Raw genomic sequence first — 24249 nt, 5'->3', positions numbered from 1 at the left:
GACCCAGTTTTTGAATTTTTACAAGGGGTAATAGATGAAAAATCCCCCCAAAATTTGTAACCCAATTTCTCTCGAGTAAGGAAATACCTCATATGTGTATGTCAAGTGTTCAGCGGGTGCACTAGAGAGCTCAGAAGGGAAGGAGCGACAATGGGATTTTGGAGAGGGAATTTTGCTGAAATGGTTTTTGGGGGGCATGTCACACTTAGGAAGCCCCTATGGTGCCAGAACAGCAAAAAACCCCAACGGCATACCATTCTGGAAACTAGACCCCTCAAGGAACGTAACAAGGGGTCCAGTGAGCCTTAACATCCCACAGGTGTTTGACGACTTTTCGTTAAAGTGTGTAAATGAAAAAAAAAAATTTTCACTAAAGTGCAGTTTTCCCCCCAAATTTACAATTTTTACAAAGGGTAATGGGAGAAAATGCCCCCCCAAATTTGTAACCCCATCTCTTCTGAGTATGGAAATACCCCATGTTAGGACGTAAAATGCTTTGCGGGCGAACTACAATGCTCAGAAGAGAAGGAGTCACATTTGGCTATTTGAAAGCAACTTTTGCTGAAATGGTTTTTTGGGGGCATTTAGGAAGCCCCTATGGTGCCAGAACAGCAAAAAATACCCACATGGCATACTATTTTGGAAACTACACCCCTCAAGGAACGTAACAAGGGGTCCGCTGAGCCTTAACACCCCACAGGTGTTTGAAGACTTTTCGTTAAAGTTGGATGTGTAAATGAAAAAAAAAATGTATTTACTAAAATGCAGTTTTTCCCCTAAATTTTACATTTTTTACAAGGGGTAATAGGAGAAAATGACCCCCAAAATTTGTAACCCCATTTCTTCTGAGAATGGAAATACCCCATGTTAGGACGTAAAATGCTCTGCTGGCGAAATACAATGCTCAGAAGAGGAGGAGCGCCATTGAGCTTTTGGAAAGAGAATTAGTTTGGAATGGTAGTCAGGGGCCATGTGCGTTTACAAAGCCCCCCGTGGTGCCAGAACAGTGGACCCCCCCACATGTGACCCCATTTTGGAAACTACACCCCTCACAGAATTTAATAAGGGGTGCAGTGAGTATTTACACCCCACAGATCTTTGGAACAGTGGGCTGTGCAAATGAAAAATTTAATTTTTCATTTTTACGGACCACTGTTCCAAAAATCTGTCAGACACCTGTGGGGCGCAAATTCTCAATGTACCCCTTATTACATTACGTGAGGGGTGTAGTTTCCAAAATGGTCACATGTGTCGGGGGTCCATTGTTCTGGCACTATGAGGGCTTTGTAAACACATGTGGCCTTCAATTCCGGACAAATTTTCTCTACAAAATCCCAATGGCACTCCTTCTCTTCTGAGGATTGTAGTTCGCCCGCAGAGCACTTTAAATTCACATATGGGGTATGTTCTTACTCAGAAGAGATGGGGTTACAAATTTGGGGGGGCTTTTTTCCTATTTTCCCTTGTGAAAATGAAAAATTTAGGGTAACACCAGCATTTTAGTGAAAAAATATAATTTTTTTCATTTTCCCATCCAACTTTAATGAAAATTCGTCAAACACCTGTGGGGTGTTAAGGCTCACTATACCCCTTGTCATGTTCGGTGAGGGGTGTAGTTTCCAAATTGGGGTCACATGTGGGTATTTTTTTTTTTTTGCGTTTGTCAGAACCGCTGTAAAATCAGCCACCCCTGTGCAAATCACCAATTTAGGCCTCAAATGTACGTGGTGCGCTCTCACTCCTGAGCCTTGTTGTGTGCCCACAGAGCATTTTACGCCCACATCTGGGGTATTTCCGTACTCAGGAGAAATTGCGTTACAAATTTTGGGGGTCTTTTTCCTTTTTCCGCTTGTGGAAATAAAAAGTATGGGGCAACACCAGCATGTTAGTGTAAAAAAATAAAAAAATTTACACTAACAGGCTGGTGTAGCCCCCAACTTTTCCTTTTCACAAGCGGTAAAAGGAAAAAAAGACCCCCAAAATTTGTAGTGCAATTTCTCCCGAGTACGGCGATACCCCCTATATGGCCCTAAAATGTTTCCTTGAAATATGACAGGGCTCCGAAGTAAGAGAGCACCATGCGCATTTTAGGACTAAATTAGGGATTGCATAGGGGTGGACATAGGGGTATTCTACGCCAGTGATTCCCAAACAGGGTGCCTCCAGCTGTTGCTAAACTCCCAGCATGCCTGGACAGTCAGTGGTTGTCCAGAAATGCTGGGAGTTGTTGTTTTGCAACAGCTGGAGGCTCTGTTTTGGAAACCCTGCCATACAAGATGTTTTAAATTGTTTATTGGGGGGGGGACAGTGTAAGGGGTGTATATGTAGTGTTTTACCCTTTATTAGGTGTTAGTGTAGCGTAGTGTTTTTAGGGTACATTCACACTGGCGGGTTACAGTGAATTTCCCGCTAGGAGTTTGCGCAGCGGCGAAAAATTTGCCGCAGCCCAAACTTGAAGCAGGAAATTTACTGTAAACCCGCCTATGTGAATGTACCCTGTACGTTCACATAGGGGAGCAAACCTCCAGCTGTTTCAAAACTACAACTCCCAGCATGTACTGACAGACCGTGCATGCTGGGAGTTGTACTTTTGCAACAGCTGGAGGCACACTGGTTGGAAAACCTTCAGTTAGGTTCTGTTACCTAACTCAATATTTTCCAACCAATGTGCCTCCAGCTGTTGCAAAACTACAACTCCCAGCATGTACTAATCACCGAAGGGCATGCTGGGAGATGTAGTTATGCAACAGCTGGAGGTACCCAACTACAACTCCCAGCATGCCGAGACAGCTGTTTGCTTTCTGGGCATGCTGGGAATTGCAGTTTTGCAACATCTGGAGAGCTACAGTTTTTAGACCACTGCACAGTGATCTCCAAACTGTGGACCTCCAGATGTTGCAAAACTACAACTCCCAGCATGCCCAGACAACAAACAGCTATGTGGGCATGCTAGGAGTTGTAGTTTTGCAACATCTGGAGGGATATAGTTTAGAGACCACTGTAAAGTGGTCTCAAACGGCAGCCCTCCAGCTGTTGCAAAACTACATATTCCAGCATGCCAAAACAGCTGTCTGGGCATGCTGGGAGTTGTAGTTTTGCAACATCTGGAGGGCTACAGTTAGAGACTACTGTCTCAGACTGTAGCCCTCCAGATCTACTTATCGGCTTCCGTAGGATCCCGGCAGCCGTCTTCTTCAGACGCACGTGACGCCGCCCGCCGATCAACGTCGCCGCAGCTTCCGGACGGGTAAGTGGACGTCGGCGCCCGATCCCCTTCGGTTCCCCGTTCTGCCCCGCCTATTGTGGGTGGGCAGGACGGGGAAAACGAAAGTTAACCCCCCCGCCCCCGGTCTGCTATTGGTCGTCGCCTCTGACGATCCTCTGATGACCCCCCCTGGGCATTTGCACGGGGTGCCTGCTTATTGATATCAGCAGTCACCCCGGCCCGGTCCCCGCCCGGCGTGCGGCAGGGACCGAAATTCCCACGGGCGTATGGATACGCCCTGGGTCCTTAAGTACCAGGACGTCAAGGTGTATCCATACGCCCTAGGTCCTTAAGTGGTTAATAGAAGTCATTTAAAAATATGTTTAACTTTCTGGCACCAGTTGATTTAAAAGAAAATGTAAACATATGTGGCATCGCCGCGTGCGGCACGGTCAATGGCGTACGCGCAAAAAAATTCCTAAGTCCAAAAGAATGTATTTTTGGTCACTTTTTATATCATGAAAAAAATTAATAAAAAGCGATCAAAATGTCCGATCAATACAAAAATGATACCGCTAAAAACTTTTGCAAAAAAATTAGCCTCATACCACCCCATACGCGGTAAAATAAAGTTATAGGGGTCAGAAGGTGACAATTTTAAACGTATACATTTTTCTGCATGTAGTTATGATTTTTTACAGAAGTACGACAAAATCAAACCTATATAAGTAGGTTATCATTTTAATCGTATGGACCTACAGAATAAAGATAAGGTGTGATTTTTATCAAAAAATTTAGTGCGTAGAAACGGAAGCCCCCAAAAGTTACAAAATGGCATTTTTTCTTCAATTTCGTCGCACATTGATTTTGTTTTCCGCTTCGCCGTAGATTTTTGGGTAAAATGACTGATGTCACTGCAAAGTAGAATTGGTGGAGCAAAAAATAAGCCATCATATGGATTTTTAGGAGCATAATTTAAAGGATTATGATTTTTAAAAGGTGAGGAGGAAAAAAGTGCAAAAACGGAAAAACCCGTGGTCCTTAAGGGGTTAAGCCCTCACACAATGGTGTTGGATGAAAAACAAACAAAGTCAGAACATGGCAACACAAAACAGGGGGGAAAAAAAGGATTTTTTTTAAAGAAAAGAAAACATAAAAAGCTATATAAGAGTATGACCATGACCATACTGAACCACAGAATAAAAATAGCATATTTTTTAACAGTCAACGTAATAAAAAAAAAAATCACAATATTTTGGTGTTTTTCACAAAAAATTTAGCATGACTCAACAAAGATTTACCCCTAATATAAAGTACAATATGTCATGAAAAAACAGTATCAGAATGGTGTCGCTAAGTAAAAGCATGTCAAAGTTATTACAACTTAATGAGACACATGCAAGATTTAAAAAATTGGGCTTAGTCATTTAGGTAAAAACAGGCCGCGTCCTTAATGGGTTAAGAATTAACTTGTCTGTGCAGGAGGATGCTTAGGGGATCACATGACTGCTCCAGCCAATCAGGGCGTCTGCCCTGCTCCCCCAAGTCTGGCTAGATAGGAAGGAGCTAGTTAGTCTAGTCTAGGAGAGGAGAGTAAGTGGAGGTCACCTTATGACCTCTGCTGTGGACCTGTACCTCACCACATAAGGACAGGCCTAAGGAACCCAGTATCTGCACTTATCTGTTCCAGTGCAACAATACCCTTCACAGGATCCCACCAACCAGGTTGTCCAGCAAGTCAGACCCAATTCTGCAGTAGGGAAAAGAGCCAAGTGAGCCCATCGACCCTAAAGAAGAGGATAGCAGGAAATAGAAAGCCTTAGGCAACTCCGATCCATAAGTCTAAGTTCACCCTGGCGGTAAGTCCTGATACAGGATTTCTAAATGAAAAGCAGATTCAGTGTTTGTTAGATGCTCAGTTAATTCAAGCTACAAAGCACAGTCTAAAATATAATTCAGCAAGAAAGAAGATAGTCAGCAAGGACTACAAGTCCCGTAGTGCCTAGAAGCAATGGTGATCCCTAAAGCATTCTTCAGCAAACTTGGCAATGAATGTTGAACTGTTCCCATTTATTTAAGTAGTTTCTGTAATCCTGCATCTGTGGTCATTATTGCCTTCAGGAAGTTACCATCCTTGCAGTGTGGAGGTTAACACTACCCTGGCATCATAAATTCTACTTTAGTCAAAGTCACCAGTACCAGATACATGCCATTACCTCAAGTAGCCTACTACACATTAACATAAATAAAAGGCCCCAAAAACTTTTTTTCTGTATTTACTCTGTAAAACGTATATAAAAGTTACACAGTAGTTAATAGGTCGCAATAAAACTGCACCTAAAAGTACAATTTCTGCCACACAACCCAAGGTATCAAAACCACATCAATAAAGAAAAAAAAAAAGAATGTAATACATTTTTGGCTGCAAAAATGCAGGGAGCCCAGTAAAATATAGAGCCTGCAAGTGACAGTTTACTTTAAAGGGGTATTCCAGGCAAAAACTTTTTTTTATATATCAACTGGCTCCGGAAATTTAAACAGATTTGTAAATTACTTCTATTAAAAAATCTTAATCCTTCCGATAGTTATTAGCTACTGAAGTTGAGTTGCTGTTTTCTGTCTAACTGCTTTCTGATGACTCACGTCTCGGGAGCTGTCCAGCTCCTATGGGGATATTCTCCCATCATGCAAGGGATATTCTCCCATCATGCACAGCTCCTGTGACGTGACATCATCATTGAGCAGTTAGACAGAAAACTTCAGAAGCTAATAACTATTGGAAGGATTAAGATTTTTTAATAGAAGTAATTTACAAATCTGTTTAACTTTCCGGAGCCAGGTGATATATAAAAAAAAGTTTTTGCCTGGAATACTCCTTTAACGTAAATGGGGAAGATTTATCAAAACCTGTTCATAGAAAAAGCTGACCAGTTGCCCATGGCTACCAAACAGGCTGCTTCTTTTATTTTTCAAAGGCTGTTTCAAAAATGAAAGCAGCAATCTGATTGGTTGCTGGTCAACTTTTCCTCTGCACAGGTTTTAATAAAGCTTCCATTTAGTAATGAAATGTCACACTGACATTAAAGAATTTACAGTTACAATAAATGCAACTGTCAATGAATATAGTTTTTTTTTTCCATAACATGCTTAAAGCGCAACTGTCATGAAATTTTGGTGCAATAACCTGCACACAGCCTTTGTACTGTGTGCAGATGGTGGGTATAGCAATATTTTTACCTGAAATTTGCAGGCTTTCATGACTGCAAAAAAGGCTATTATTCAAAGCCACTGACGGTCGGATAGGCGTGGCACCACCCCCACGCATACCCCGTATGTCCGAGCTGGGACCTCTGTGTGATTGACCCAGCGCAAGCGCCCTTCAGCTAATCTAACCTGCGCGCCGCTGTGTGTCATCCAGCAAGCGCTCGCTCCTGCCGCCGTCTTCCTCCTCAGTGCGCCTGTGCAGTGCTAGGTGCAGAGAGCGCGCTTCCTCTCTGCACCTAGTATCAAGAACTAACCTGATTGTGCGCTGCTCTGCGCAGGCCCACTGAGGAGGAAGACGCCGGCGGGAGTGAGCACTTGCTGGATGACACACAGCGGCGCGCAGGTTAGATTAGCTGAGAGCGCATGCACTGGGACCTATGTGTCAATCACAGAGCGGACATACGGGGTAGGCATGGGGGTGGGCGTGGCGGCGGCGGGGCATCGCGTACCCCCCGTCACGCCTATCCGACCATCAGTGGCTTTGAATAAAAGCCTTTTTTGCAGTCATGAAAGCCTGCAAATTTCAGGTAAAAACATTGCTATACCCACCACCTGCACACAGTATAAAGGCTGTGTGCAGGTTATTGCACCAAAATTTCATGACAGTTGCGCTTTAAATGTAAACATTTATTATTGATTTAAATTGCAGTATGTATATGTATATATATATATATATATATATATATATATATATATATATATTATATGTAAGAATTAAAAGTTTTGTTTTTGTTATTACCTGCAAGTCTTTTTCCATTTCATTATAAACCATTTCCAGACTCTGTAGCCGATTCTGAACAGAAATACTTGCGTCATGGTACTTGTTACTCCACTCTGTGTATACTGAAAGATCCACTTCTTTATAAGCCAAACATAAAGTTCTTAGAGTTTCTTGAGCAAACATCTAGATTGACAAAGTTTAACACATATTATGGGACTAATAGCAGTGTAAAAATAGACATTTATTATTGTTATTTGAAGGGATTGGCCCACAAAGGACAATCATGTTAACCACAAATTGGGGATAGGTTATAAATGTCCAATGCAGAACAACCTCTTTACAGTAATTTTCTATTCAATGTAGTATCTGCCGGACTTTGACATATTATGTTTGTCTTCAGACTGCACTTCTTTGGGTAACTACTCAATATATTATTGTGGCGCAACCAACTGGACTCTTGCAATGTGCAGTACTATATGGTAGTCTAAAACCTGAAATGTGCTTTAAATTGAAAAGATTGCAAATGAAGTAAATGAGAACAGCTAAATTAGTACATTTTACATGAATGTGGCAGATTCATACAAATTAATGTAAATAGTCCACCAAAAACTTGCAACACAGTTTAAAATATATGAAGTGAGTTATAAAAAATATTTACATGAAGCAAAAAGTTCTGCTATATATTTAGAGGCATTTAAAATCCACAGCATACCCATTGGGGGAGATTTATCAAAGGATTTAGACAGTTTTTTCCCGTTTAAATTTGTCACACAGAAAGTCACAGTCTAAATATGTGCAACTTTTTTAGAGGATTTTTAGAACATGATGCATTCTAGTCTATTTTAGACGGAAAAATGCATTGGTGAATTTATCAATTGGCCGAAAGTACGTTGAAATGTCAGACCATGCTGGAGCAGGTTTAAATACAGTCTAAACCATAGATCCTGAAGTCTGTGTGCAGAATTTATCAAGAGCATTGCAACTTTTGATAAATTAAGCGCACAATAGACCGGTCTAACTCTCTGTAGGTTGGTCTATATTGATGAGGGAAATAAACAACTTTGATAAATCTCCCCCATTATGTTGTAGCCAAGATGAATGCAAATTAACTGTTGCCAGGTTAATGATTTAAAGGGGTTATCCACCATAAGGTGATTTTAGTGTGTACCTGGCAGGCAGTAATGGACATGCTTAGGAAGGATCTGCACTTGTCTTGGGGCTAAATGGCTATGTTGTGAGATTACCATAACACTGTGGCTAGCTTTTTGTGAACTGGTATTTCCTGTTTGACTTTTCTTTTTTTGACTACAAATCCCATAATTCTATTTTCCTCCCTCCCACACATCAGCCACCCCACCCATTGAAATATAAATGAGCTGCATCCAAAGACTTGTGGTTTTCAATCAGGGTGCCTACAGATGTTGCATTAGTTACAGATTGATCTCTCTCCCACCAAGCTATCGCTCCACCCATTGAAGCAGATAGGCTCCCTGTCATCAGCTGACTAGTGAGTCGGGTCTCTGACACATTGCAAGCTGGCAAAAATCTGAGACAACAGTCATTTTGTATGCTGATAAAAAAAAAATTGGAGTGATAATCACAGAAGAATTGTGAATTAACAGTCACACACAGGTACAGACACTATATTATGAACTACACTAACTTTACAGCCCCTGTAGCATAGTCAAATAAAAAAAAATATTGGAATACCCCCTTTAATTCCTTTGATTTGCATGCATTAAATAAATAAGAAAAGGCATTAGCGTGTGTTGCACATCTTACTTGCTACCTTTTGAGCTACCTTAATTGCAATTCAATGAGTGTTATTTGGTGCAAAATTTGGTTGCAACACAAACATTTTGCAGTGTTTTCACTTTGGGTTTGCTGTGGACAGTTTTGTATTTTTAGCTTTCGTATTTGAATAAAAGTTATCTTCCTAAACTGGTGTAGGTCTTTTAACCTGTTAATGACCAGGCTTGTAGAGGCCTCAGTGACAGCAATTTCTTTTCCATTTTGGGCTGATTGGACAGGGAAAAACACAGAGAGGTTAGAAGACCCTACTCTTCCTCTCCCCTCCAGTGTTTTTTCCCTGTCCCGATCCGGGCAGGTAACCTGAGAGATGCGGGAGACTGATCCCGCTTGACAGTTTACATTTTTTTTTTCTTCCCTATCTACTTCTGCGGCGTCCAGGTTGGGCTTATGCAGAGTGGGAGCGATAGGGAGCGGATGAGGGTGCCGGCTTCTCTTCCGCTCCTGTGCTGGCCTTTTTCCAGCATCGCACGGGGCCTTCATTCCGGTCCCGTTAAAGCAATCCCAGTGGCGGCCGGCGTCTGACCTCACTTCTGGTATCGTGGGGTCAGTCCCGGCCGGATCCCCAGTCCCATGGTTGGCATCTTATGCCACTTCCGGTGGGGGCACCGTCACATGTACAGGCCTGCCCTATAGAATTAGGAGGCAGGCAAATTCAAATGGGATCGCTTCCGGAGCGCAGATAGGGTCCTCTATTAAAGGAGCCTTAGTCTAGCGTCTCCTGCTTCATTTAGGCTACTGCATGGAGCTTCCAGAGTCCAGGATGTCTACTCCAGCGAAAGTCCCTGAGGGTGAGACGCTGCAGAATGCAGGATCCGGAGACGAGGACATTACTGTCCCCAAACCTAAACATACTAAATTCCTGTTTAGCCCAGAGGATACAGAGGAATTAATCAGAGCCATAAGATACACCTTTCTTTTGAAGAAGTTGAGGAGCTTTCTTTCCCGGTCCACAGCAACATTCACAAAATCATTAAAAGGAACTGGTGTCAGAAAGTTAAACAGATTTGTAAATTACTTCTATTAAAAAATCTTAATCCTTTTAGTACTTTTTAGCAGCTGTATGCTACAGAGGAAATTCTTTACTTTTTTAATTTCTTTTTTGTGGTGTCCACAGTGCTCTCTCCTGACACATCTGTCCGTATCAGGAACTGTGCAAAGCAGCATAGGTTTGCTATGGGGATTTTCTCCTGCTCTCAACAGTTCCTGATACGGGCATCAGGTGTCAGCAGAGAGCACTGGACAACACAAAAAAGAAATTGGTCCAAACCTGAAAAAGGATCCTTCATTCCAAAAGGGATGAAAAGACGCTAATCCATTGATCATAAGGATGCTGTAGATAGGGATCTCTACTTTAGGGATAGTGTCCCTATTGCGAAGGTGGCAAAACGCACTTCCTTACCCTTTGAGGACCCTACCTAGCTCAAAGAACCCATGGATAGGAAGGCTGAGAGTCTTCTTAAAAAGACTTGGGAAGCTGCTGAGACCCTTCTATACCCTAGTGTTGCTTCCACTTGTGTTGCTAGGACCCTGGGAGTGTGGCTAGATCAACTACACCTGCATCTTCAGGGCGATACACCCCGTGAACAAATTCTTGAGTCTCTGCCTCTCCTAAAGATGGCCTCAAACTTTTTATCAGATGCTTCTGCCGAGTCTGTCAGATTATCTGCACGTACAGCGATGTAATCGAACTCCTCAAGACGTGTTTTATGGTTAAAATCCGGGTCTGGGGATCTAGCATCAAAATCCAAATTACGCTCACTTCCCTTTCACGGTCAGTTTGTATTTGGTCCTGAGTTAGACTCCATCTTAGCTAAAGCAGCTGATAATAAAAAAGGTTCCCTCGGGAGAGAGCAGAAAAAAAAGAAAACTCCTTTTCATCTCCTATGTCAACCAGGTCAGGCTTATAGAGGAAGGAAAGGAAAGCTGGTCTTATAGCAAGGGTGGCAGATGTAGAGGATTCATTCTAAATCCCACCCAGACTGAATCCGATACCAAGAAATAATGACGCCATCCCTGTGGGGGCTTGGTTATCCTCTTTTGCCCCCCACTGGGAAGCCTTAATCCCTAATCCCTGGATTGTGAAAATTATACAGGAAGGCTACATAGTAGAATTTACCTCCCCTCCTCCTCAAAAGTTTGTAATGACCCTAACCCCAGACCATTCCTCACAGATTCTTCAGGGGGTTCAGGATTTATTTAAATTGGGCGCGGTTGTCCAAGTTCCCTCTTACCAACTCCAACAGGGACATTACTCTCGCCTGTTTTTGGTAAAAAAAAAAAACAATGGGAAGTTCAGAACCATTATAAATTTGAAACCCCTAAACAAATTTGTAAAGTACAGTAAATTAAAAATGGAAACGGTAAAATCAGCAGTAGCTCTAAAAAGGAAAATTCAGTAATGCCAACTATAGATTTGAAAGATGCCTATTACCATCTTTCAATCCACAAAGAATCTCAGCAGTTTCTGAGGTTTGCCGTTTCCTGGGAGGGCAGAGTCCATCACTACCAGTTTGTCTACCTGCCCTTTGGGCTCTCTTCTGCCCCCTACATATTTACAAAACGCATGTCGGAGGTGGTGTCCCTTCTCAGGAAGGAGTCTATTATTATTATTCCCTATCTAGACGAAAATCTGGTAGTGGCGGATTCTGTTCCTCGATTACACTCACAGGACCATTCAAGTTCCTCAAGACCTAGGCTGGATACACAACTTAGAAAAGTCCGATCTTTCTTCCAGTCCAGTAAAACAATTTTTAGGAGTCCTCCTAAACTCAAATCTTCAGCAATCTTTCCTTCAACCAGCAAAGAGGTTGAAGATTCAGCAGTTAATAACAGAATTTTGTGCAAAAAGATCTTGCTCAATCCGCTATGCAATGTCCGTATTGGGTCACCTAATGTCTTGCATTCCGTCAGTCAAGTGGGCCCAATTTCACTCAAGACCACCACAAACATGGCAAATCCCTATTTTCCTGGAGAAGAATGTACTGATCCCAATAAAAAAAAATCTGCTAGTTTGGTGGCGCTCCAAGAGAAACCTGAGTCAGGGTTTTTTTTTGTTTCAGGAGGATCCCCTATTCATTACCACATATGCCAGCATGTGGGGTTGGGGGGTCCACACAGAGGATCAGACAGTTCAGGGCAGATGGGGACCTGTTCTAGCTCAGAAATCCTGAAACTTAAGGGAGCTTCTAGCCATATGGATGTCCATCCAACACCTAGAAACAACTTGCAGAGGCAGACATATTCTTCTTCAATCCAACAATACCACAGCAGTATCCTTTATCTGTCATCAAGGGGGTCCCAGACACAGCCATCTCCAATCAATAGCAGACAACATTTTTTATTGGGCACAAGAGAGAATCTTATCCATAACAGCTGTACATCTCAGAATAGTCTGGCATCTACAGGCAAACTTTGTCAGCAGACAGACTCTAGATCCAGGAGAATGGTTTCTAGCGGACTGGGCTTTCAGATTGATAACAGAGCGATGGGGTATCCCCCAGATCGACTTGTTCGCCACCAGAAAAAACTGGAAAACAAAAATTTTTTTCCCTCAATCCAAGGGACCATCCAGCAGCGACCGATGCCTTAGTTTAGCCAAGGGACTTCAGTCTATACCTTCCCTCCTATTCCGGTAATTCCCAGGGTCCTTCAAAAACTAAGTCGGGAGAGGTGCACCCTGATCTTAGTGGCTCCATTCTGGCCAGAGAGGATAGTTTGCTCTCCTACAGTCCATGAGCCTGCACAAGCCAATTATGTTTCCTGCTCACCAGGACCTGCTCTCTCAGGGACTAGTCCTACACAGACAGGTTCAGAACCGCAGTCTATCAGCATGGATTCTGAAAAGCTCCTGCTAGAGAAGAAGGGATTCTCAGCTAGAGTGGTCAATACCCTCTTGGCAAGTCATAAGCTTTCTACCACTAAAATGTACAATAAGGTGTTGAAGAAAGATGCCTCTTGGTGTGGGTCATCTTTTTCTTTTGATTCTCCTAATATGACAAAAATTCTTGACTTTCTCCAAGATGGGTTTGATCTGGGTCTCTCCCTTAACACCCTTAGAGTACAGGTGTCAGCCCTAGGTGCCCTCTATCGACTAAGACCCAGAATTAAAAAAAAATCTTTCCCTCCTTGGAATCTAAATACGATCCTCTTAGCTCTAACTCAAGCTCCTTTTGAACCTTTAAACTCTATTTCCGTAAAATTTCTTACCATCAAAACAGTATTCCTTCTAGCCATCACTATAGCCCGAAGGGTTGGTGAAATCCAGGCTCTTTCCATTCAGCAACCTTATTTCAGAGTATTAGCAGATAAGATTGTTTTTCAACTAGATCCATTTTATTCCAAAAGTTGCTTCTTCCTTCCACAGATCCCAGTATGTTTTTATCCCGTCTTTTTGTGCTCATCCTAACAATGAGCAGGAACGATTTTTCAGTTTTTTGGATGTCAGGAGAGCTGTCCTTAACTACATAGAAGTTACCAGTACCTGGAGGAAGGATAAGAACCTGTTCGTACAGTTTGCAGGTCCTAATGGAGGCAAGAAGGCCTCTAAAAGCTCTCTCTCTAGTTGTATTTGTTTAGCCATCTCAGAATCCTATACAGCTAGCGGTAAGGATCCCCCCTCAGAGATTAGGGCTCATTCAACTTGTGCAGTATCCTCCTCTTGGGCAGAAAAAGCTTCAGCCTCAGTGGAACAGATATGCAAAGCTGCTACTTGGAAAAGACTGCATACCTTTTCCAAACATTATAGACTTGATGAAATGTCAGGTCAAGACATGGCATTTGGACGTAAGGTCCTAGGTGCTGTGGTCCCTCCCTAATAATTATTTGGTATTTCCCAGGGTCCTGTTATGGAGACAACTAGAGAAAAGGTAAATTATACTCACCAATAATTTGTTTTCTGGGAAGTCTCCACGACAGCAGCCATACATCCCACCCTTGGTGATAATTTTGGTGCTGGTTTTTAGTTGGTTCAGGGCTTCACACTCGTGAACCCTCGAGGGAGGGTTGGGAGGGGTCCAAAAACATCACATACGCCCCTCCCATAGGAGCAGGGGCATTATATATCCCCGCCCCTACCCCCATACTACTTGATGCCCCACTCTGGACAAATGGGGGGGGGGGGGGGGGGCGGGTGGAAATAGTCCCGCCCTTCCCACAAATACAGCCATAAATAGGCTTTACACTTGTGTTCAGGGCTTCACACTCGTGCTCATGATTACAGCAATACATAAGTACCTGTATGAAAAAACATTGCACTAAACATAACTGTCAGATTTGTGCCCAGTGACCGCGACGGAGGGCATGCCTTTAGAGGGCAAAAAGTGAACCTGGTAGGATTAAGAGGGTTTATAATCATGAACCAATACCGCAAACACTAACACCAACCCCTAATTTCAGCCTCTGATTTGAGACCGAAATAAAGAATCTGCAAACTAGCTAGCCTAGTGATCGATGCCTGGTGCCAAAACGCTGTGGTAGACTTTCTTATTCTGTAATAAACGAGTCGGCATTGGAAACAAGTTAAAACTGGTAAAAAAAAAGCAGATAAATGCCTCTTTGACATAGTTGTCTATGACATTGTGGTGAGGGGGAACCAATAGTTACCTATCAGGCATAATATGAAACTATCCAGTCCCTGCTATTAGGTGGCAAAAAATAACTGTTAAAAAAAGACACACAACCAGAACTACCTGACAGACCTTGGTGATAATGACCATCTATCTCCTGTAATCAAACTACCCTCGAATAAGCACTTTACCTGACTAACCATACCATACCAATTGACCAGCTACCCACTCAAACTGATCTCAGGAGTGACGTCCCGCTGTGATTGACCGATCCCTTAATTGCCATCATGCCTGTAGACATAACCGGTCTTTGCATAACCAACATACCTGTAAACATTACAGTTCTGTACATGAACCATCGTGCCTGTTGACTAAACAGATCTTGCGTACCCTCGTACCTATAAATGTGCCAGGTCTTTGCGTAACTAAACGTGGCCATGGACATGAGAGGCTCTTTTTTTTTTATAAACATTGTTCTTTGCAACCACGTGTGTCATGAAATTATTGCTGTGAAAAACGTGTCCGTAACAAACTACGCAGAGTATCCTCCTGCAGACGTGGCAGGTATGAAGGTGATAGCACCACCCATGAGTCATGATGTTGTTGCTCTGAATACGTGTAGGTAACAACTGCGTGGTGTATCCCTCTGCAGACGTGGCAGGTATGAAGGGTATACCACCGCCTATGTGTCGTGAAGTTGTTGCTCTGAAGACTTGTCAGTAACACCAATTGCGCAGTGCATCTCCCTGCAGCCGTGGCAGGTATAATAGGTAAACAACCGCCCATGAATTGTGATGTTGTTGCTCTGAAGACGTGTCAGTAACAACAATTGCGCAGTGAATCCCCCTGCAGACGTGGCAGTTATAACGGGTGTACAACCGCCTATGTATTTTGATGTTGTTGCTCTGAAGATGTGTCATTAACAACAATTGCGCAGTGAATCCCCCTGCAGACGTGGCAGTTATAACGGGTATACAACCGCCTATGTATTGTGATGTTGTTGCTCTGCAGACATGTCAGTAACAACAATTGCGCAGAGCATCCCCCTGCAGACGTGGCAGGTATAACGGCTGTACAACCGCCTATGTATTGTGATGTTGTTGCTCTGAAGACGTGGGGCAACTACGGCACAAACACTGTGGGCGCATAGAACTCAAACGCCACAAGCGCCTGAGCCGCACGAACGCCACGGGTGCCCATGCATCATAATGCCATGAATGAATGCACAGCGAGAGCGTATTTCAAGTGTAAATACCATGAGTGCATAAACAGTATGAAGACTTATGGGTGTAATAACCGGTATGAGCGCGTGGAACACTGTAAGCACCGTGAGTGGTTGACAATAAGAAATGTGAAAAAAAAGAGTCAAAACAGTATCAATATCATTAGCGTAAAAAACAGCATCAATACCATGTGCGTGTGGAACAGTATCAGTACCATGAATGTATGAAACAATATCGATGCCATAAGCCCATGAACCGTGTCACTGGCATAGCGTATGAGACAGTGTATAATCCCTGAGCGTATGTACCGATATGTACCGTGTAAGCTGTGCCCGTTAGTATCGTTTAAATACAATGTGTGTGCCTAGTGTAGCTACGAGCATATGTGCCGAATGAAACCAAGAAGCACATGTACAGTATGGATTATGTGCATGTATACAGAGCATAGATGCCGAACATTGTGCATGTGATACCGTGAGCACATGCACAGCACAAATGCCACTGGCATCTGAGCACAAACACCACGAGCGCACGAACAAGGTACACCAGGTGCGCGCATGCAGTACCAACGCAATGAACACAACACAATGCCGAGAGCGCGTGTGCTGCACCACCAACGTTAAGAGTGCATGCACAGCATGAATACCATGGACGTATGAACAGCGAGCGCATGAACAGTATGGATGCCAAGAACGAGTGAACAGTATGAAGCTATGGTCGTGGGAACAGTATAGTGTCAAGAACTTGTGATCAGTGTTAATGCCATGAGCGCATGACAGTGTGAATGCCATGGACACATGGACAGTACAAATGCTCAGTTTAAAAAAAATATATATTATATTGACATGCCATGGGCGCATAACCGGTATGGATGCCATGAGCGTGTGCAGATGACACAGTACACCCTTCACGAGCGCATGAACAACATAACTACCATGGGAGTATGAACAGTATAAATGCCATGATTGTCTGAAATAATAATGTCACAGCATATGAACAGTATAAAAACCATGAGTGACACAGAAACAGTGGGAAATTCATGAGCATATGCACAGTATGAATGTCCTGAGTGTGTGCAGTGTGAATGCCATCAGTGTAGAACAGTAAAATACTATGAATGCGTGAAAAGGTATGGATGTCCTGAGTGCATTGGTAATGTGAATACCACAGCATGTGCCCAGTATAAATACCCTGAGTGCGAGAACGGCATGAAGCCATGGTGTGTAAATGTCCCATATGCCATGAGCCTGCAAACAGCTCACATGCCCTGAGCATGCAAGCAATGGAAGCCATGAGGGAATGAACTGCATAGGTGCCGTGGGCGTGTGAACAGTATGAACGCCTTTAGTGAATGAACAGTATGGATGCTGTTAGTATTTGAATGCCATGAGCGTGTTCCAACGGCTGTATGTAAACCTGTAGCGCATGCTTGGTATACTCAGTTATACCTAGTAACTGACGTAAACGTACACCCCGCATAGGCTGAGGACCCATGTACAGTATGAAATTATGAATGCAATCACCATATCATAATGTAAGCACCAATGAATGCCCATGATATGGTGGTATGAATACTATGTGTGTATGCCCAGTATAAAAGCTGTGTACTTAAGTATCACATGAAATACTACGAGCGTATAACAGTATGAAAAGCTGTGAGCATAATACCGTAAAATAATGAGCAAGTGAAAGCGTATGAATGCTGTGAATGTATACACAGTGTAAATGCCCTATCATATGCACAGTATACAATTGATCATGTGCGTATGCTATGCTCATATGTACGGAATGTACTATTAATGTGCTATTAATGTATGCACAGTATGCCACTGATTTCCATAACAGAGCATAGCTTTGTCATGCGCACAAGTACTGTAACATACCCGGGTAAATGCTATATACACAGAACAAATGCCATAACTGTGCACAGAACACAAGTACTAGAATAATCGCCACTGGATGCCGGAATACTGTATCCGTGGATGCAGAATAGTGACATGCTACACGTATGCACCGAACCAATGCTACAACTGTCTGTACCTAGCAAGTTCTATAACTGTAGGCACTGGGTAACTATGGCCCAGATTTATCAAACTGTGTGAGAGAAAAAATAGAGGGATTTTCCCACAGCAACCAATCACAGCTCAGCTAACGAGCTGTGATAAAGTGAAAGCTGAGCTGTGATTGGTTGCTGTAGGAAAATCACTCCACTTTTACTTTCACACAGTTTGATAAATCTGGGTCTATATGTACAAATGCTGGCTGAATGAACTGTATGAATGATATGACCGCATACATGAAATACCATGAATATGGCATAACTGCTATGAAACGTACACCTGCCATCAATGATATATCCATAACCTGGAATGCAACAAACAAATTCACCTAAAAGCAACACCTTATTCACGTGACAAATGTACATATAACACATGCAATACCATATCTACCGGAACCTTGCTGTTACCACTACTTGTACAATTGAGATTAAATTGTCTGTGACTACCGTATTTATCGGGGTATACCACGCACCGGCCTATAACACACACCCTCATTTTACCAAGGATATTTGGGTAAAAAAAGTTTAACCAAATATCCTTGGTAAAATGAGGGTGCCTGTGTGTCCATGCGTATACACCAATACACCCCCAGGAAAGGCAGGGGGAGAGAGGCCGTCGCTGCCCGCTTCTCTCCCCCTGCCTTTCCTGGGGTCTAGAGCCCTGCTGCCGCCGCTGCCCGTTCTCTCCCCCTGACTATCGGTGCCGGCAATGGGGCGCCGATAGCCAGGGGGGAGAGAAGGGGCAGCGGCACCCATTGCCGGCGCCGCTGCCCCGTTGCCTTCCCCATCCCCGGTTGTATAATTACCTGTTGCCGGGGTCGGTCAGCGCTGCTTCAGGCCTCCGGTGTGCGTCCCATGCGTCGTTGCTATGCACTGCACGGCACAATGACGAGTGACGGCAATGGGTGCCGCTGCCTCTTCTCTCCCCCTGTCAGTCGCCGATAGCCAGGGGGAGAGAAGCGCTGGCGGTCTCTGCACCTGCAAAGCCGCTGCAGTTCATTGATTTAAATACTCCCGCCCCTCACACAAATACAGCCATAAACAGGCTTTACACTTGTTATCGGTGAGTATATTATCGGTGAGTATAATTCACCTTATTACATTTTTTTTTTTATTCATGTGGTTTTATGAGACCTTTGGTTGTGTGGCAAAAATTTTATTTCTTGGTGCAGTTTTTTTGCAACCTATTCATTGTTTTAACCCCTTAAGGACAAAGAGTTTTTCCATTTTTGCACTTTCATTTTTTCCTTACCTTCTAAAAATCATAACGCTTTCAATTTTGCACCTACAGACTCATATAAGGGCTTATTTTTTGAGCCACCAATTGTACTTTGTAATGACATCATTTCACCACAAAATTTACCACAAAACCAGAAAAAGGGTTACTACTGGACATCAGCCAGATCGGCAATGTCCAATATTAGCCGCGGGTCCTGGTTGCTGATAGCAACCAGGACCTGCTGGGTATGAAGTGCGCTCAGCTCCTGAACACGCTTCTCATAATGGAAGCTGGCCACGAGCGTAAATATACGCTCGTGGTCGTTAAGGGGTTAAAGGAGTTCTGTGGTGAAAAATAGTCTGTCCGCTGGGACCCATGCGATATCCTGAACGGGGCCCCGGTAGTATGCTGGAAGGGGGCGTGAAACGGAGCACCGTCTGACACGCCCCCTCCATGTATCCCATACAGATACATGGAGGGTGTGTGTCGGGTGCGGCTACGTGCAGAAGTCAGAATGGCCGATTCCGGCAGAGTGCCGGGGCCCAGTTCAGGATAATGCGGGGGGGGGCTCTATCCTATGGATAGGGGGTAAGTTATTATTCGCTGCATTACTCCTTTAACCCTTAACGACCAACGGTACTTCTCGCACCAGGACGTACATTTACGTCCTGTACATGACCTCGAGCATTAGAGCGATTATCTGATATCTGATGATGTGCAGCAGGTCCTTGCTGCTGATAGCAGCCAGGGACCGCCAGTAATGGCCGATCAAGCGGATGTCTGCCATTAACCCCTCAGATGCCGTGATCAAAACAGATCACGGGATCTGTGGCAGCGTGGCTACATTTTATGCTGATCTGATCGCCCGCGGCACGGCTGCGGGGATCAGATCAGCTAACATGGCAGACAGAGGTCCCCTCTCCTGCCTCCGCTGCCTTCCCTGCTTCTTCTGCTATGGTCTGAGATCGAGCAGACCAGAGCAGAAGATCCCCTCCCCCAATAAAAATGTTAAATGTCCCATTTTCCAATTTTACCCCCAAAAAGTGTAAAGAAAATAATTAATACACATATTTGGTATTGCTGCGCGCATAAATGTATGAACTATTAACCCCTTGGGGACGGAGCCCATTATGACCCTAAGGACGGGAGCATTTTTTGCAAATCTGACCACTGTCACTTTAAGCATTAATAACTGTGGAATGCTTTTACTTATAAATTTGATTCCGAGATTGTTTTTTCGTGACATATTCTACTTTATGTTAGTGGTAAATTTTCAGCGATACTTGCATCCTTTCTTGGTGAAAAATTTGAAAATGTCATGAAAAATTTGAAAATTTTTCTAACTTTGAAGCTCTCTGCTTATAAGGAATATGGATATTTCAAATAAATTATATATTGATTCACATATACAATATGTCTACTTTATGTTTGCATCATAAAATTGATGAGTTTTTACTTTTGGAAGACATCAGAGGGCTTCAAAGTTCAGCAACAATTTTCCAATTTTTCGCAAAATTTTCAAAATCGGAATTTTTCAGGGACCAGTTCAGGTTTGATGTGGATTTGAAGGGTCTTCTGGTTAGAAATACCCGATAAATGACCCCATTATAAAAACTGCACCCCTCAAAGTATTCAAAATGACATTCAGTAAGTGTGTTAACCCTTTAGGTGTTTCACAGGAATAGCAGCAAAGTGAAGGAGAAAATTCAAAATCTTCATTTTTTACACTGGCATGTTCTTGTAGACCCAATTTTTGAATTTTTACAAGGGGTAAAAGGAAAAAAATCCTCTCAAAATTTGTAACCCAATTTCTCTCGAGTAAGAAAATACCTCATATGTGTATGTCAAGTGTTCGGCGGGCGCAGTAGAGGGCTCAGAAGCGAAGGAGCAACAATGGGATTTAGGAGAGTGAGTTTTTCTGAAATGGTTTTTGGGGGGCATGTCCCATTTAGGAAGCCCCTATGGTGCCAGGACAGCAAAAAAAAAAACACATTGCACACTATTATGGAAACAACACCCCTCAAGGAACGTAACAAGGGGTATAGTGAGCCTTAACACCCCACAGGTGTTTGACAACTTTTTGTTAAAGTCGGATGTGTAAATGAAAAAAAAAAATTTTTCCACTAAAATGCTGGGTTTTCCCCAAATTTTACTTTTTTACAAAGGGTAGTAGGAGAAAATGCCCCCCAAAATGTGAAACCCCATTTCTTCTGAGTATGGAAATACCCCATGTTTGGACGTCAAGTGCACTGCGAGCGAACTACAATGCTCAGAAGAGAAGGAGCGCCATTGAGCTTTTAGAGAGATAATTTGTTTGGAATGGAAGTCGGGGGCCATGTGCATTTACAAAGCCCCCCGTGGTGCCAGAACAGTGGACACCCCCACATGTGACCCCATTTTGGAAACTACACCCCTCACGGAATGTAATAAGGGGTACAGTGAGCATTTACACCCCACTGGTGTTTGACAGATCTTTGGAACAGTGGGCTGTGCAAACAAAAAAATTTAATTTTTTATTTTCACGTACCACTGTCCCAAAAATCTGTCAGACCCCTGTGGGGCGTAAATGCTCACTGTACCCCTTATTACATTCCGTGAGGGGTGTAGTTTCCAAAATGGGGTCACATGTGGGTATTTATTTTTTTGCATTTATGTCAGAACCGCTGTAAAATCAGCCACCCCTGTGCAAATCACCAATTTCGGCCTCAAATGTACATGGTGCGCTCTCACTCCTGAGCCTTGTTATGCGCCCGCAGAGCATTTTACGCCAACATATGGGGTATTTCCGTACTCAGGAGAAATTGCGTTACAAATTTTGGGGGTCTTTTTTTCCTTTTACCTCTTGTGAAAATAAAAAGTATGGGGCAACACCAGCATGTTAGTGTAAAAAATTTATTTTTTTACACTAACAGGCTGGTGTAGACCCCAACTTTTCCTTTTCATAAGGGGGTAAAAGGAGAAAAAGCCTCCCAAAATTTGTAGTGCAATTTCTCCCGAGTATGGCGATACCCCATATGTGGCCCTAAACTGTTTCCTTGAAATACGACAGGGCTCCAAAGTGAGAGCGCCATGCGCATTTGAGGACTAAATTAGGGATTGATTAGGGGTGGACATAGGGGTATTCTACGCCAGTGATTCCCAAACAGGGTGCCTCCAGCTGTTGCTAAACTCCCAGCATGCCTGGACAATCAGTGGCTGTCCGGAAATGCTGGGAATTGTAGTTTTGCAACAGCTGGAGGCTCCGTTTTGGACAATCAGTGGCTGTCCGGAAATGCTGGGAATTGTAGTTTTGCAACAGCTGGAGGCTCCGTTTTGGAAACACTGCTGTACAATACGTTTTTCATTTTTATTGGGGGGGGGGGGCAGTGTAAGGGGGTGTATATGTAGTGTTTTACTCTTTATTAGGTGTTAGTGTAGTGTAGTGTAGTGTTTTTAGGGTACATTCACACTGGCGGGTTACGGTGAGTTTCCCGCTAGGAATTTGCGCTGTGGCGAAAAATTTGCCGCAGCTCATACTTGAAGCAGGAAACTTGCTGTAAACCCGCCCGTGTGAATGTACCCTGTACGTTCACATGGGGGGGGGCAAACCTCCAGCTGTTTCAAAACTACAACTCCCAGCATGCACGGTCTGTCAGTACATGCTGGGAGTTGTAGTTTAGCAACAGCTGGAGGCACACTGGTTGGAAAACCTTCAGTTAGGTTCTGTTACCTAACTCAGTATTTTCCAACCAATGAGCCTCCAGCTGTTGCAAAACTACAACTCCCAGCATGCACGGTCTGTCAGTACATGCTGTGAGTTGTAGTTTTGAAACAGCTGGAGGCACATTGGTTGGAAAATACTGAGTTGGGTTCTGTTACCTAACTCAGTATTTTCCAACCAGTGTGCCTCCAGCTGTTGCAAAACTACAATTCCCAGCATGTCTGATCACAGAAGGGCATGCTGGGAGATGTAGTTATGCAACAGCTGGAGGTACGCAACTACAACTCCCAGCATGCCGAGACAGCTGTTTTCTGTGTGGGCATGCTGGAATTTGTAGTTTTGCAACATCTGGAGTGCTACAATTTAGAGACCACTGAACAGTGATCTTCAAACTGTGGACCTCCAGATGTTGCAAAACTACAACTCCCAGCATGCCCAGACAGCAAACAGCTGTGTGGGCATGCTAGGAGTAGTAGTTTTGCAAGATCTAGAGGGCAGTATAGAGATCACTGTGCAGTGGTCTCTAAACTGCAGACCTCCAGCTGTTGCAAAACTACAAATTCCAGCATGCCCACACAGCAAACAGCTGTCTGGGCATGCTGGGAGTTGTAGTTTTGCAACATCTGGAGGGCTACAGTCTAGAGACCACTATAGTGGTCTCAGACTGTAGCCCTCTAGATGTTGCTAGGCAACTACTCACCGGCTTCCGTCGCATCCGGGAGCCGTCCTCTTCTGCTGCACGCCGCCGCCGATTCCCGTAGCTCCGCTGCCTCCGGAGGGGTAAGTGGACTCCGGCGCCGCTCCTCTTCGTTTTCCCCATTCTGCCCCTCCTATTGTGGGAGGGCAGGACGGGGAAAACGAAAGTAAACCCCCCCCCCCCCGCCCCAGATCTGCTATTGGTGGTCGCGTCTAGACCACCAATAGCAGAGATAGGAGGGGTGGCAACTCTGCCACCTCACTCCTATCGCTTTTGGGGTATCGTGGGTGTCTTAGACACCCGCGATCCCCCTTCTATATCAGGTCACCGGGTCACCATAGACCTGTAATGACCCGGAATCGGCGCAAATCGCAAGTGTGAATTCACTTGCGATTTGCGCCGATCGCCGACATGGGGGGGTCGAATGACCACCCTGGGCATTTGCACGGGGTGCCTGCTGATAGATATCAGCAGTCACCCCGGCCCGATCCCCGCCCGGCGGGGGCCGAAATTCCCACGGGCGTATGGATACGCCCTTCGTCCTTAAGTACCAGGACGCAAGGGCGTATGCATACGCCCTTCGTCCCCAACAGGTTAAAATATAATGTTAATGATCCCATGTTAATAAAAAAAAAAAATGAATAAAAGTTTTATATACACCACTTATACGTAAAAATGAAAAAGTTATAGGTCGTCAAAATAAAAGAATTTTAAACTTATTAATTTGGTTAAAAAGTTTGCAATTTTTTTTTTTTTAAGTGCAACAATAATAGAAAAGTATGTAA

The 24249-nt window shown here is 43.8% G+C and overlaps 1 protein-coding gene across 1 annotated transcript in view; it reads right to left on the bottom strand.

Moving 5' to 3' along the window:
• The window catches only part of ATP8B3 (ATPase phospholipid transporting 8B3), a 1029241-nt gene that overhangs the window by 379289 nt on the left and 625703 nt on the right, over positions 1 to 24249 (bottom strand). Inside the window, exon 20 of the mRNA XM_056572418.1 lies at positions 7209 to 7373. Coding sequence (XP_056428393.1) covers positions 7209 to 7373 — 165 coding nt within the window. The remainder of the gene's footprint in view (positions 1 to 7208; positions 7374 to 24249) is intronic.

Source organism: Hyla sarda, chromosome 1, assembly GCF_029499605.1.
Source record: "Hyla sarda isolate aHylSar1 chromosome 1, aHylSar1.hap1, whole genome shotgun sequence".
NCBI lineage: Eukaryota > Metazoa > Chordata > Amphibia > Anura > Hylidae > Hyla > Hyla sarda.
The sequence above is the reverse complement of the archived record's forward strand: the minus strand, read 5'-3'. Positions and strand labels throughout refer to the sequence as shown.